The sequence below is a fragment of the Struthio camelus genome, chromosome 11 (assembly GCF_040807025.1).
Source record: "Struthio camelus isolate bStrCam1 chromosome 11, bStrCam1.hap1, whole genome shotgun sequence".
NCBI classification, from domain to species: Eukaryota; Metazoa; Chordata; class Aves; order Struthioniformes; family Struthionidae; genus Struthio; species Struthio camelus.
In genome coordinates, this window is record NC_090952.1 from 3,548,393 (window position 1) to 3,564,155 (window position 15,763).

The window sequence follows — 15,763 nt, forward strand, 5'->3', positions numbered from 1 at the left end:
TCCATCTTTCAGCCTTTGATCTGGAGTGACCTGGTGATGCTGCATTTCAGTGCCTTGTGGTGTGGTGCTGTACCAGATGTCCCGCAGGTCTGCCGCTTGCTGGGAAAAAGCTTCTGCCTCTGGCCACTGCTGTGATTTTGAAATGCTATGTCATTAAAAAATGAATATATTGCTGTAATTATGAGCCAGGGTTTCTGTGCCTGCTGGTGTGAGTGACATTCACCTACACTTTGGAAAGAGGGATTTATTTAAGAGCTTAATTGGAATAAAACCACAAACAATTGTTTGGGACTGATTGTCCCTAACTGTTCAAGCTGTTGCATACCATAGATGTGCTTGATGAGCTCTGTTTGCAACAGAGAGGTAGTGCGAACTGTGGTGACACAACAGCCCTGGAAATATCTAGTACAAGGTAAGCTGTCTGCATTGCTGGCCATGGTCATTTTGACCTGAACAGAGGGTTTGAAAACCCTTTTATACAAGAAAAAAAAAAAACCCTTCCTATTCCACTCCTCTTACTGGGAAATAAAAGACAAACTTCTAGTTTATGTTAATATGCTTGTACTACCTTTTCTGTGGTATCCAACAATTCTAGCTCTATGGCATTGTCCTAGTCCATGCAAGAAAGACAGAAGTTCCTTTTCCATTCTGTGCCGCTCCTGGCAGACAACTGTTTTTGAGATTTCCTTCTTTTAAAAGCTTTTTAAAACATTCTCTCTCTCTCTCTCTCTCTCTCTCTCAGCTGTTAATGGGGAAACCCACTCCCTGAGAACTCTGTCACATTCACGCTGTTCTTGGAGCAGCCGGTTTCCTGCTCCTCCCAAGCAGCAGCCGTGATGAGAAGAGTTTCTCTGCTTTACTCTTTCCACGGAAAATGGTGCTTGGCAGCCATGCGCTATATGGTGTTGAGGCTGCTGTGTTTGTTAGGGCCGTGGTGTTGTCCTGGGTGATCCTCCTGTGCAGACTTCCAGTCTCTGAAGTACATGAGCCTGATTCTTCTTGTCATTATCTTAGTGTAAATAAAGGTAACTCCCCTGAAGTGAAGGACTATACAGCTTCAAAACTGATAGGAGAGAGAATCGGAGCTGCTGGAGAGGTCTCAGGTTTAATCACAACAACAAGCCTAGCGCCTTATCTGCAAGGCACCAGCTGGAGAGCAGGCCTTGCCGCAGTAGAGTCCGTGCTACCCTGATGGTGACCTGAGGTCTGTGGGCTCAGCAAGGAAGGAGAATTGCAGTGGTTTATTCAGGCTCGACTGATCAGAGTTTCTATCCCTACTACTCTTCCTCAGTGTCACTGTGGGACTTGGGCAAGTCCTGTAATCTTTTTTTCTGGTTCCTCTATGTAAATCTCAGATAGCAGAGGTTCACAAGGATTCTGTATTCCAAATGCTTGCAAGAGACATAGCTACCTCAGTATTGGTGGGACCACAGATATCAGGGGAGGGAGGAGGAGGAGATATGTATTGCTCCCCGCCTCCAGGGTTGCAGTTCGCCAGTGAATCAAGGCATCTTAATTAAATAAAATGAAATGGTAACACGTTTAAATGGGAAATGAGCTGGAAGGGGTAATAATAGCAGAATGAAGTGCCTTTTATTCTGGCGTAAACTGACCATGCATGGCAGTTGTAGCAGTATCATAGTTCTCCCCTGGCTTTCCCAGACAAGCCTTAACTCTCCTCTTGCCGTACTCCCAAGGAGCCCCATGTGGCCGATGTGATATATAGCAATAGCAGGTGAACACTTTCCTTCACTCAACAAGTGCTGTTCTGCCTTAGCCTTACATCTCACAACTGCATTAGCTCTAATGACATTGATAGTGTTTGCACTAGAAAACCATGGCTACAATCAGTGAAATGAGATGTCTTCCCTTGTCCATTCTCTCAGGAGCATTGCCACAGGCTTAGCACAGCGCAGAGAACTCGATGTGGGATTGAAGTGTCAGTAGGTGCCACTAATGCGTTGGAGTAGCAAGAGGGCTGGCCGACTCTTCATACGTAGGAAGGCTGTCGAAGGTCGGGACTGAATCAGTAGGGCTTTGCGTGGCATCAGGAGGTTGTACGTGGAGGGTGAAGAATGAGAAGCCTTCACAGTGTGAAGCAACTGTGCGCCAGGGCTTGAGTGGTAGTTGTTCAAATCATGTTGTTGGAAGGGAAGAAGTGTCCTGCGGGGCATTTCTCTGTATTTTCATTTGGCTACATGCTTTGCAGTATGTCTTTCATTAACAGTGTGCTCATCTGAGTTGTTGTGATGGAGTTGCCAGCACAGAAGCAGATTTTGTTCTGTTCTACCTTGCTACCACACCCCTGAGTTTAAGACCTATCTTTGGAAGTTTTGTACATACCCTTGAGCCTGTATTTTCAATCTAATAACAAAATGTTAGTTATCACTGCACCTCTCTCCTCTTAGTTAATTAAAAAAGCAGTTCTTTGCTGTGTTCCTTTCTTCTAAGGAAGAAAGCAACGCTGATAGACATCATTGGAACTAATGTTTTAGACTGGTGCGTCTGTGCCAGTTCAAGGAAACAGTAGTCTACAACTAGTAAAACAACAGTCAGTCAGCTTCTGTGTGTATTGTTCTGTGATCTCTGTATCCATTTTTTTGGTGTTTAATATTAAGGTGATCATAATAGGTGCTTTTTTTTTTTTTTTGAACATTCACTGTAGAACAGTGTGGTCATACTGCAAAAAGAATGTAGTCCACAGACCCTGGGGAGTCCCTTTTGCTCCCTTGGCAGAGGGGCCAAAAGGCTAGTCAAGCTGTTAGTCACTATTATTTCAGGAAGGAACCTGAACGAACCTTCAGCAAGTGAAGGGATGACTCAGGGGTTACAGAAAGTAAAACTGCACTGTCAGCTGGAGCCCTGAAGCAGAGGATCCTTTACAGAGGTAGGGATGGTGCATTTTAAACAGGCTATTTCCTGAGTTGGACACCCCTATGTGCCTACTCTGAGCTTGAGGTGCGGCTTTGTAAATATTACGTGTTCTCTCCTGTGCCTATCTCACCTGAGATCATCATCAGCCTCTGAGGAGGACGGCTCAACTGAGCTGAGCTCTGTGCTGCTGCTAATGTTGCAACATAGGTGGATCAGAGAGAAAGATCTGGGACTGGAATAGCAATTTTGACATCAGGGCTTTTCAGACATTATCTCCACCGTGCTGCTGGGAGCCAGGGATGGGTTATTAGTCCGGTTATAGCCCAGAGCACGGAGGGTTTTCTCGTTGTCCTACAGCAGATCAATCACAAAGCTGCAAGGAGAACACAGGAATGCTTCTCTCCAAGGCCCCTTCTACTACAAACTCAGTGTTACTTCGGATCAATTTGTAGAGCGCTCACTGGTGGCTCATGGAGAAGCAGTTTTGAGATGCGGAGACATACCTCACCTCCAGCAGAAAGGATAGGAGGAGGAGAGGAGTAACAACAGCAGAAGAACCTAAGACCGAACACTGACACAAGAGCTCACTATTGGGTATTTATGTAGAACAACTGCTGTGGGCCCAATATGCAGGGCGTCATGTGTGCTGATGGTTGCGAAGGTGGGGAAAGATTCTGTGGCAGTTGCCCAGATGGGGGCTTTGTTTCCTTCTTGCCATCCTGTGGCAGCTCTGAGCTGATGCCTTGACTTCTTAGAAGTGCTCTAAGCTCACAGCTCCAACCACTAGTCTCTGGGAATTGGAACGGAGGGAGCCAAGACAGAAGGTGTATCCAGGGGTCTTGCTGTGTCTATTCAGAGAGTTACTGGAGGAGCTGGGCCTCAGGGATCTTGTGGCAACTACAGCAATTAATTAGAAGGGAAAATAAACTTAGGAAGATGAGAGTACCTGGCAGCTTCCTCTGCAGTGAAAGAGTGATAATCACACCTGCACACCTCATTTGATTAGTTAGAATGAGACAATCACTCCTGAGTGCTAATTACAGTGCCAGCGCCTGACGCTACCCAGGTGCCACTGCCATAAGCAGCTCTCCCAGGCTCAGGGGCTTGCCTGTGCTTGAGTAGCGGTGGGAAGCCTGCTTCCCCTTCCTGTGGGGCGAGCCAGTCCTTGGGCGGCACTAGCAATGCTTGGCCTGGGAAGGAGTTTAGTGGGGCGAGAGGGGGGCTGCTCTCTGCTGTCCCATTGCAGCACAGGGCTGGGGAACCTGGCATTTGCCTGAGAATGTGAGGAATGTGCAGGAGAGCTTGCAGGGAGGGGAGACCATGCAGTCTGAATGGAGAAACCTGTTTGATTTCCCTGAAGGGCAAAACACACCCAAGTCTCCTCCTCAAAACAAGGCTTGGCTTCCAAGAGCCAACCCTCTCGGTCAGCCCCAGCAGGTAAGTGCTCTGCCTCACCCACAGCTGTCTTGGCTGCCAGGGAGTATTGGAGATACCCGCTGTGAGCCCTTGGAGGGCAAGAGCGCTGGGAGTTTGGTGCAGACTGCTTCCACATTGATCTTGGGGAGGAAACCACAGCTGAGGAGCCTCTGCAGGTAGGACTGGGCAGGGAGACTGGTCCTCTGAGCCTTGCAGAGGGCAGCTGGGGTGCTGCTTCTCTCTGTGCTTCACCTGCTCTCTCTGCCTGGGGAGGAAGAGGAGGGCTGTCCTTTTGTAACCTGCTTATACAGGGATCTGGTGGGGGTGAGGGAGGCTTGAATTGATACCCTAAATCCACCTCCTGGCTTAGGAGATGAAGCCCTTTTCTGTAATGTGTTGGACCTAACAGTGAATCTAAAGTTAAGTAAATCTTAATTACAAGGATGAGGCTAATACAAACAGCCAAATAGGGCACAATGGGGGGGGGGGAGGGGGATTTGGATGTGGGTCTTTGTTGCTTGCCTTTGTCCGATCACTGAGTTGCCTCCCTGCCTGTTATCCCATGTCTTTCTAAGATCCTGGCCCCCTCTTAATTTACTAGGTAGAGCAGGGACTGTGGCAGTGAGCTAAGAGAAGAAAAATCTGTGTACATGCAGGAGTGAGTAGAGTCCGGAGAACATAGGTAAAACTTGAGCCTATAACCCCTGATGACCTTGGGGGCTTGGGGTAAGCTGTCCCCTTGCTGCCTCTCCTACCCCCTGAGGACCTGTGTGTGGAGAAGAGGAGCACAGATAGTGATTTTCCTCTCACTCCTACTCAGCTTTGTTTTGTTTTTCCCTGCATTAATATGAAATCAGCACCCTGGAAAGAAAGGGATGGGAGTGGTAAAGCTGGTACAGAGGAGATGAGCACCTCCCTCAGTCCTTGCTTTGCCCTACCACAAAGCTTGGTGAACGTCTTCCCTGCTTCCCTGTCCCCACGGCTCTGCTCAGCCTTTGGCTGCTCCAGGACGAACCCTGACCAGGAGAACTGGAGCTGGATTCAGCTGGATAGGTTGCTTTACCTTAAGCTGGGGAGCAGAGACATCCTTCTGAATGGGACTGATCAGGCCACTGTACTTACGCTGGCCTATTTTATTCATCCAGCTAAAGACAAAACATTAAATGTGTTCTCTAAAATCTTCATGGTTTAATCAAAAATCCCAATCTCCGCAAAAGATTGATTTTAATTAAAAAAACAAACAAACATACATTTTTTCCTGGCAAAACTTTTTACTCTCTCTCAGGTATTGTGAAGTTTCAGTGGTTTTTTTCAGTGGTCCTCTTCTGTTTGTGGATCTGTGATACAAATGCAAGTTCAGTTCTGCCTTTGAAGACAAGGAGAACTTTTCCTTCCTTCTTGCTCTCATCTTTAGACATCAAGGCTTAAGGTCAATGGCATGTGGGTGCGGTAAATGTACTTCTTCCATTTCAAATGCAGAAATTAGTTGCGTAATTAGGAGTTAATGTCTTGTAATTACAGTAATGAAACTGAATACCCAGGATAGCAAAAAGCGATGTAGTAATTTTTGGCAATAAGAGCAGCAAGCTTTTGTGTTGGGGTGGTCGTGGTATGTAGGTTTATGTAGCCCCTAGCACAACAGGGCTCTAAGGATCTCTCAGGATAGAGAGGGTTGCTGCTCTAATTAAGTTTATGCCACACTTTCCTGACTTCAGTAGCTCATCTCTTTGCCAACTTCATCTGGTCAGACTGAAGTTTTCAGTATGGGGAATGTGGCGGTTGTGAATGAATTAAAAAGAATCTTAACTGCTTTTGTAGCCGTTGTCTTAGACATGACTGAAATGTGTCTGCGTTGCTCATGTTAATGAGTTCCATGCAGGCTTCTCCATGGCAATCGCTGGCATTCGTTTCTCCTTTCCCCGTGCCTCAGAGAGAAGGGACATTCACTGTCCCCATGGTACCGGTGACAGATCCCTAGGGATTGTGGTGGCCCTGTTTGAAGTGCTGAGGCTTTCACAGAAATGCTGTGCAGCCAGCTGGGGTCAGCTGCAGGTGCTTCTGCAGTTCATACTCTGTGGTCGTGTTGAAAGAGGTGGGTGCATAGTTAATGACAAGCCATGATGTGGCTTAAATTATTTGACTAGCATTGTGGAAGAACTGTGGCGGGAGGTATAAAATGTCACCTGCAACAGGGTTACCTGTCTTCTCCAGCTGACGCTTGCCTCCTCGTACACCCCTAACAGTGGTTCCTGGGCAAAAGCCTCCTCTTGTTTTAGCCTGTTACGTGCCCTGAACAAAATAGCAATGAGCTATGGTATTCCACATGCCTAAAATGATTGATTTAAGGTTGCCTGGATTTGCTCTATGACACTTTTGATCATTTGCGAGCTTGACTTTAGAAACTTCCTAATGCCTTTTTAATATCACTGAGTGTGTATGTAACAGTGTCAGTTTTAAATAATCGTTGCACAGGAAGGTTGGAGGGCAAGGGTGAAAAACTGGTCTTTCAGGGAAGCTAAGCATCCTCTAAAACGAGAGGATGCACTACCCTGCCTGTATGGATGACCGTTAGCTAGAGTTTAGCGTTATAAATGTTTCTGCTGTTCAGAAGCAGTGATGCGTGAGTTTATCTCTGTTTGAAAGCCTGCAGCCACCCAGCCTAACACTGAGGCAACATCTCAACACTACGTGTAAGATTTGACGTTGAGGCTCAGCCCAAGTCCTGGACTGTGCCTCAGGCTGTGGGTCTGTTCCTTCAGAGACTGACAGCCTCCCACTTCAAACGTTCAGCCACCTGTGTGGATGAGGTGGGATGATATCTTAAATTGTAGGTTACAAGTTTACGCCATAAAGCCCGAAATACAATTCGTGTTGTCATTTGCTTCCCCAAATGCTGACTGTGGGCGGAAGCTGTCCGTCCTTCTCAGGCACAGGATGTCATTCAAGCCAGAGTTCAAAGGTGAAATAAATCTAGTTTTAGGAATCATGGCTCAGAAATATTAGAGCCACAGGGCACAAAGTGATAATGCAACACAAATTTACTTTACCAGTTGAAACTTGTTCAAATGAACTTGAAGGGTTAACTGTGTCCTGGCAGGTTTTTGCTAGATCAGGCACAGTCTGTCCACGCTGCTCTAATTTTATACTTGATCAGGTAACAGCTGACATAAAAGCATTACGTTGGCACAAAGTTTGCATTGTATGCTCTGGCTAATGCAAGAGAAATAGTATGTGAAAATAAGTAAGTGCCCACGCCTAATCCAGATCACTGGAGGGCAGTCTGGCAGCGCACAGACCTGGATTACCAATCCCGAAACCAGAATACTGGCTTTCTGGGGCAGAAACTAGTGGCTGCATGTAAGCTACACAGAGAAGCTTTCTCTCCTTGGCTTTTCTTTTGTGGGTTTGGAACAGTTGGGCTTGATAAGCTGAATTTAATCCAAGGTTCAGTCTTTCACCATATGGGCTGGAGACATGGACCCTGGTTTAGGTCTGGATAACAAAATCCACAGCAGAGTTTTGGAGGCTCAAATGAAGAATTTCTTGTTCAAACTGTCTGCAAGCTTTAAATACATTTTAATCTGAGGACTCGGAAGGTTAGAAAATGCATCAATTATCATTAAGCCATGAGGGTCTTCCTCGTGACCTATCCCAGTCCAGTTTGCAGCTGAGGGCCAACCTTCAGATTGTTGGTCAGGTGTGCTTACTAGTACACAGGTTCCTAGCTGGCGAAATGAGCTCCTGTGCCTCTACCTAGGAAAAAGAAGAGCTAGTGGGCAATGCGCAGGTGCATGCTTGGAAGGCAGCACGCTAGTAGGCAGCACCACACAGAGTTGCTGGCTGCAGATCCTGGATTAGTAGGGATGAAAGGATCGCTTTGCAGTTGGTCTCAGAAGTGATGCTGCGTGTGCTTTAGGCTGAAGGAAAGTAACACTGGTTTAGGAAACAAATTTGTCGTGTATTAACGGCCTCGATATTGAGGCACCAAGAATTTACCTCCCTATTGCATGGATTGAGGAAGATAGCACAGCACAAATCAGCCTTGGGATACCTATCCAGAAGGGATATGACCAACACAGCTTGAGACAGCGTTCAGTTCAATCTGGTAACAGCTGTCTTGAGAGCCTATCATTACCAAAAACCATGCAGATCATCTGATGTGTGGCAGAACAAGTTAACATCTGGGGCTGCCAGGAGCCACGTGGGTGACATACAGTACCTCTGCTGCTGCTGCTTTCCTTATGGAAAAAAGGAAACGGTATTAGCAAAAAGTCCCTTGACTGATCAGAGGGCTGGGTTGCTCTGTCTCTCGCATGGCACACTTTTCTGGCTCGAAGCATCTTGCTTGTGCAGCTCTCACAGGGATCACTGCAGTAAGGTGAGCCCAGTGCCCCGCACATCAAAGAGAGGTCTTGTCCGGAGACTGGGGAGCGAGGCTCAGAGAACAGGAGCGTTGTAACGTGAACTCAGCAGCAGGCCTGGAATCTGGATTGTGCGGACAGTTCAGAAGTCTAAAGGCATCCTGTGGCTCTCTCCAAGAAGGCTGTATTTAAGTGATCAAAGCCGCTCTGCTTCCTTTCCCAGGGCGTTCATTTAGTTTTCAGAACTGGGTCCAAGGTGGAATCCAGCTCATCCCCAAGACAAACGGAGGGTAAGGTGGCTATTAGGTGCAAAGGGGCTATTACCACAAGTACCCTACAAACTCCCTGACAAAAGCAGGCAGAAAATTGTTACTAACGTTTTAAAGTTGCAGGTAAGCCATCAAGAAGGGGGATGGCTGGCAGATTTTTCTTCTGCATGTTTGTGGGTAATAGGAGCTGCAGTCAGCTTTTAAAGAAAAGCGAATGTTTCATCTCCTGGGGTATAATTACATCTTTTTAAGTGGCTTACATGGAAAGCAGAATCATTGCCAATTAAGTGATGTGCTACTGATTTCTGTGTCTTGGAGAATGTGTTAGTGGAGGAGAGTGCTGGTCTGGCTGTATGTCAGTTCCTCCACAGAGAAGAACTGCGTAAGCGAGCTAAGATATGTCGCCTTCTTTCCCCGATGCGCTGCCCAGGGCCGACTGCAGCCTCCCTGGCCTTGAGAAGAGCAGTGGCCGTGGGCATGGATGAGAGCACAGCCTTAGTCAGTCCCCTGTTCTGCCTGCGGGCTGCGATCCACGGAGATCACCCTCTCTAAGGGTGAGAGAGGAGTTTGTGGTGCCTGAGCCGTTCCTTGCCTCTCTGCTAGTGCTGTTGATGACAGTGCCCACTGTGGTGGTTGCATTGCCTACCCACAGGCAGCTAAACTCTTCAGCTTGTTTCACGAAATGCAGCTGCCCACTCGCCTGGCAGGGTGAGGATTTTCACCTGGGATACCAGAAGCTTCTGTCTGAAGCGCTGCCCAAGGAGAAGAGACTCCATATCCCACTAGCAGCTGCGGCATACACCTTCAAGTTTTCTTTAAAACTCAAGGCGCTTTGAAACATCTGGGCCAGGATAGGGGCCACTCCATCACCCGGTAGCGTACAGAGGGAGAGCTGAACTGTCTGGCTGCCCATAGACAGACACACCCTGGAGATTAAAATCTAAACAAGGTTTCAGCTCTCCTTTCCTTATTAAGTAGCTTGTAATTGCTTTCATTCACGTGACAAGGATCTTCAGAGTTAGCGTCTTCAGTGTGAGGCGGTTCATTGGCAGGCATCGTGCCCTTCCTGCCTGGAGGAAGGTGAGCGCCGTCTGCCCGTGCAGCTTCGTAGCAGAGCCGCTCGTGTACTGCGGGGGTTCCTGGAGATAGACATACCCTGCACCTGATCTTAAAGACCATGTTTGTCAAGACCCTTGGTGGTGCAGAGTACCTTTGAAAATTAGGGCTCCTAGGTAAGTGATTAATGTGAATTTAGCTACAAGCTCCGTTTGAAGCTTACAGTCTCAGGACATAGGCTAGACCCCCTAGGACATAGGGGGTTAGGTCCTATGCAGGCAATGCATTTATTTCTCATGCAAGGGTGCTCGCATTGGATGTTTTGTCAGCAGTAATTTAGCCATACTAACACCCATTTTAAAGGTCACCTGTTGCCTGGGACATCCCAGTGCTGGATTCCAGAGGCTACTTTTTGAAAGCTAAGCACTAGCTGCAATCACCCAGCAGATGAGTTGAGTGACTTTCAGTGAGAGTGCATTGACCTTTTTCTCCTAGAAACAGAAGGTTGAGCTGGACTGTAAAGTACAGATGGTTTGAGGTATCAGAAGCAGTTTCTAGCTGTCATTTACTTGTATTGTATTTGAATTGCTAACCAATTTCCTATTCTTGATGCTCCTCATAGGAAAGGGTTGGAGAGAGAAGTAAGAGGAAAGGAGGGCAAGCCTGGAGATCTCTCTGGCTTGTGAAATGCTCTGCAGAATTAGGAAGGTTGTGGATTGTCATAACCAGGCCAAACTGATCCCTGCTACCCATTGAAATCAGCCCTGCAGAGCTGATTGAGAAGGAAACATGGCTCGTAAGCAGAGGTTCTCCCAGTAATATCATTCAGGTGATCAACCTCACCTTCTCAAGCATACTGAGCTCTTAACTCCACTTACGTTACATACCTGAGACCTGCTGGTGTAGGGAGGGGAGAGGTAATTTGTGTTTAATTGCCTGGAAGATGCTCAGATCCTGAATAATAAAGAGCTTGTAAGAGCCTATGGAGAAGAGCCAAATTTAAAAAAAAAAAAAAAAATCTTCCGTCAAGTGGCTAAGGACTAATATGTTACTTTTCCCATGCAGGGTTGCAGGGTCATGGCATTAGTGACAGTTTCAGTCGATTGTGTTTCTCTTTGCGATGCTCCACACTGCAAACACGCATCTTCATAACCAGTGAAGTCAGAGCCTCAGTAAAGTACCAGCCTGTCATGATCCTGGGATGTGGGCAGATCCAACAAGAGGGTAAAACAGATCTAGGAAACCCAGAGGTCACAGATGAAAGAGATGACACCAGTATCATGGCTAAGCAGCACAGCAGGGATTACCAAGGAGCAGAGAACCCGGCAGCAAGCACAGAGTGCAAGGTGGAAGAGTTTGAAGAGCAGCGCTTTCTATTTTATCCTGTCGTGGCAGGAGCACCTTTAGGAGTGATACTTTGAGATAAAGAGTAGAACAGTCCATGCTTGCCTCTCTGCTCGCCTGGCATTTAGTGCTGGGTGTGGGTTTTGTCGAGACAGATATGAAATGCCCAAGTTATGACACTAACTCTGCTCCTAACTCTGCTCCGAGTGTAGGATTTCACCACAAACTCTAGTGAGAGCACAGGCAGACCACCACTGAGTATTTTTACAAAACACTCCCATGATGTACTGCTTCCAGCCAGAAGCTGGGAGGAAAATAACACTTCCATGGCAACGGTAAGGCTTCACCTCTTGCCTGAGAGCAGGGAAACAGACCCGTGGGAGAAGTAAAACTGAGGTGAAAAGAGGTACCCCAAACTCAAGGCTCAGGCTATGGTTAGAGCATCTGATTTTTAACAGGACAAGCCTATTTCTCAGGGACTCTCAGGTTATTTTTCTAGCTAGGATGAGGGTGAAGGAGACCCTTGGAAAACTTTGAGGAAGCTGTAGCTGGCAGCTGCTTTGCCTTGAGAACTTGGACTAGCAGTGATGAACCTGATACAGCTTTGTGGTTAGACTTGCACAATTCCTGTTTTTGCAAAATAAGCAACGCTGAACCCTTTCAAAAGTACATGCAGGTTTCACCAAGCTTTTGTGCCCAAGGAAAAAAGTTAAAGCCTGAAACAAATGGCTAAATCTAACCTTTTCTAATGAAATATTTTCATGTAATGTCTTGAAACAGTGTGGTTTTTCTTCAATTGTCTTTTTGTTTCAAATATGTATAACAGCTTGATATGCAACTAAATCCGTTGGCTGACTTGTAGTGATCTATTCTGAATTCTTCCATTTGCTGTAAGCTGCATTCTCATGTTAAACCAGCACAACCTCCTCCTACATTGGAAATTATTGGTGACTAAAGACTGTCATCTTTTGCCCATTCCTAATGATAACTGAGAAGCGAATAGCCCCATAAGCTCCAAATCTCCCACTCCTCTAATCTTGCACTATTAGAATAAAAAAAAAAAATGCAAGGCAGGGAGGAGGGGAGGGCAATGTCCCCTCTGTACCTGCCAGCAGCGCTGCGTGATTCAGGACCCCTAAAAGACCCCTTTGTCCAGGACGTTAGCTCGGCTCTGGGAGCTGAGACTTGCAGTGTCCCCGTGGTTCCTGAGGGCTGTCTCACCCCGGCAGTGCCACGGGGCTCCGCTTGCTAATGCTGGCCACGTCAGTGCTTCGCAACAAAGAGGCCGGTGTTTTCCTAGGGCAGCACACAACCCTGAGCAGTGTGCTGGGCCTCTCCTTTCATCTTCTCTATTAAATAGACTCAGATGGCACCTGGGGACTTGGTTTTCCTTTCCTCGCATCAGGGCAGTCAGGAGTTAACCCCTCTTGTATCAGTGGTGCTGCCTCTAGGTAACAGGCTCCCAATCATTCATTAAACGGGTCAGAGCTCTTCCCTTTATTAAAGAGCTGACCAGTGATTTTTCAGCCTCTTCCAGTGTGTAGCTTGCGTTTTCTATGGATACACCTTCCCCACTTGATGACTGAACATCCTGGCTATAGCCTTCCTCCCTGGACTTATTTTCACTGAGGGACTGCTCTTTAAGTTATCTACAGGACCTTGAGGGCTTTGAGCATCATAAGGTGAAAACTCCTGGAGGCAGTTATCCTAGGCAACACAATCACTTTGATTCAGCTCCTTCCCAGTAAGCCTTGTTAGGCAGCCGAGCTTTTCTGAAGCTATTTCCTCAGAAATTCAATAGCTGGTTTGATTTAGCCCATGAGGGGTCTTTTGCGGTTCGATGCATTTGCTCGCCAGGTTTGTTCCTCACGGCAGTGGAAGGTGTTAATATCCCATATATCGAGTATCACTGGGATTTGTACTTACTGTGACAGCTCTCTGGTTTCCCTTACTTTTTCCGTGTTCAAGCGCTTCTGCAAATAAAACACTTAACATATTAATTTTATTTTAAGGTGAAAAGCGTGGTGAAATTGACACATATTTACAAATCTATTTTTTCCTCCAAAAATAGTATTTTGGGGAAAAAAAAATCAATAACAAAACACTTTGCAAATATTATTCTTAGCACTTGCTGGAAGAACACAAATCCAAGAGTTCTGTACCATTAGAAACATCCGTTTGGAGTTGTTTGTGTAGAAAGATCCATGCGCAGAACCTCAGTGGCTTTACTGAATCCAAAGGAAAAAGAAGTATGTGGAATGGAAATAGTGTAAGAAAGATACTTACATACACCTACAGATTAAGCCTCAGAAAGGATTCTGTGTTTGTGACCTAGAGGTATTATTGTGAACTGGTTTGAAGGCAGGTGCACCCGGTTGTGTTCTGCACAGAAGATACGTGCTGCTCTGTGGATCATAGACCTTTTACAGTGGAGGAAATCTAAATTACTGCAGCTCAAAGAAGGCTCAGCGGGAACTGAGTTCTAACTCTCATGCTACCCAGAAATTTTTCCTAGAGTCTGCATTTGACAGGTAAGTCATAGGACGCATATACCTGCGCCTAAGTACTGACTGTTGTGATGCCCAGCAACCCCTACTGAGGAAGGAGTCATTCCAACAGGCAGGTCTAGATGCCGTGGCCAGCTTAGGTTTTTTTCCTATTGCTTGTTTAATGTTTCTGTAGCAGATGATGCTCACGAGTCCATGTCAAAGACTTTTTCTCAGGTCATAGGCGAAGGTATAGTGAATCTGAGGACCAGCTGCATGAAAGCAGGGATATTGTCACAAGAGCAGGGAGTTAGGTCGTGGGGCTACTGGCCTTGCTGCATGGCCCAGCTTCAACCCTCTAGGTTGTTTCCACAGCTCTGACATGAGCAGACCCTGTGACCAGGCAGGTCATAAGGCTTAATTTTAAACCACAGTCCACCTTGAAATGCATATCAACAGATATTTGCGTCCCTGCCCATGCAATTTGTCCTGCTTGCTCCTGATCAAGATTTTTTTTTTTTTCCTTCTCAGAATTCGTGTCAGAAAGAATGAATTTGTCCTCTCATGTCTTTCAGCTGGGCCCATCACTAAGGAAGCATGCCCTGTGTCTTTAACAGGTATATGCAGGTGTAGCTGATTGCAGTTTAGCAGACAGAGCTGTTACCCATACCTGTTTTTAGATATCTTGTCTAAGGGTAGAGTGTGAATGTCTCACTCACTGTCCAGTTAAAAAGCCTACAGCAGAGCTTCCTACAAGTGCACCATGCCAGGGCTCTTTTCACATGGAAATCAGGGGACAACTGGGGAGGAAGATAGCACCCCTGTTGTTTGTGTTCCAGTAAGGAGTCAAGACATGGCAGAAGCACATACCTGAACAGAAGAGGTGGGACGTCCCATGGTACAGACGTAGCCTCAGTCTACCCAGCAGCGCACAAAATAAATACGCGTCTGTCTGCAGCCGGCCAGTGCGAGTCTGCGATGGGGAGGCAACTTGCTGAATGCAAGTCATTATTCTTCTGTGATCATTTTCAGAGGGGGATCACATCTCAGAGGTAGCATTTTACAAGCCAGTCTGGCATTTATTTCAGCATCCCAGAGCACTTTGCAAACATAAGCCTGAGGTAGCTCTGCAAGGTTGTCCCGGGGGGGGGCATGTTAAAGGATGCATCTCTCAAAATGTAGCCATCTCGGCCTAAACCAGGCACTGCTTAACAGTGCAGCAGAGGCTGCAATAACTGTTTAGATCAAGAAGTGAAGAATGATTATGGCTCATTTACATTCTGATGGCACCCGAGAGTGCCAATTAGGATCAAGGACCTATTGTGCTGATGGTGTGCAAGCACTTAATAGGAGGCAGTTGGCTCCAAAGGGCTCCTGTTGGACTTCTGAAGGAAAACCATCCGTATAAATATTTTGAAGGGACAAAATATTTTTATTTATTTGGATTTTTTCTCTCAAATTGTATATTTTTAGGGAATGTTTAGAAGGGATGTGTGAAAAAGTGTGCGCTCATGTGTAGGAACGGGAACCAGTTTCTGAAAAGCTTTTTTTAGTTGTCAGATTTTCATAATTGTTCTTCAACAATAGCAAAAAAAGCAAAAAAAAAAAAAAAAAAAAAAAAAGCTTTAACAGAAGTTGTCAATGAAAATAGAAAAATACATGCTTTTTCAGCCACATTTTTCACCAAGGAAAAGTTCATTCTCAGCTCTGTTTCATGTCTAAAGCAGAGCGAAGAGAATGGTGACTTGCTGCAAGTCCACAGTAGTTACCATCTCTATTTATAAGAGATGTGCCTAGTCACACTGCAGAGGCCTTATGTACTGGGTGACGAATGAACAGAGGACGCAAAGGTGTGACCAGCCCTGCAGAGCTTATTTTCTAGGTATGAGACAAAAGGTAAGAGATGGATCTAGTTTGAGGCGGAAATGGTGCTCCCGTGCTATCCCCTCTTCTAGCA

General features: G+C 46.3%; 1 protein-coding gene across 27 annotated transcripts in view; it reads left to right on the plus strand.

Moving 5' to 3' along the window:
* The first annotated feature begins 4,282 nt into the window (after nt 1–4,282).
* ZNF185 (zinc finger protein 185 with LIM domain) overlaps nt 4,283–15,763 on the plus strand; it is a 52,278-nt gene continuing 40,797 nt past the window's right edge. For 22 of the 27 annotated variants that reach the window (XM_068957450.1, XM_068957444.1, XM_068957449.1 and 19 more), the window contains exon 1: nt 4,284–4,466. Coding sequence is in view for 1 of the 27 variants with exons in the window: in XM_068957442.1 (XP_068813543.1) it covers nt 6,178–6,382 (205 nt within the window). In the remaining 26 variants the exon portion in view is untranslated. Of the gene's footprint in view, nt 4,467–5,549; nt 6,383–15,763 lie in introns of those variants that run through there. The other 5 variants (XM_068957455.1, XM_068957456.1, XM_068957469.1 and 2 more) reach the window with 2 other exon arrangements.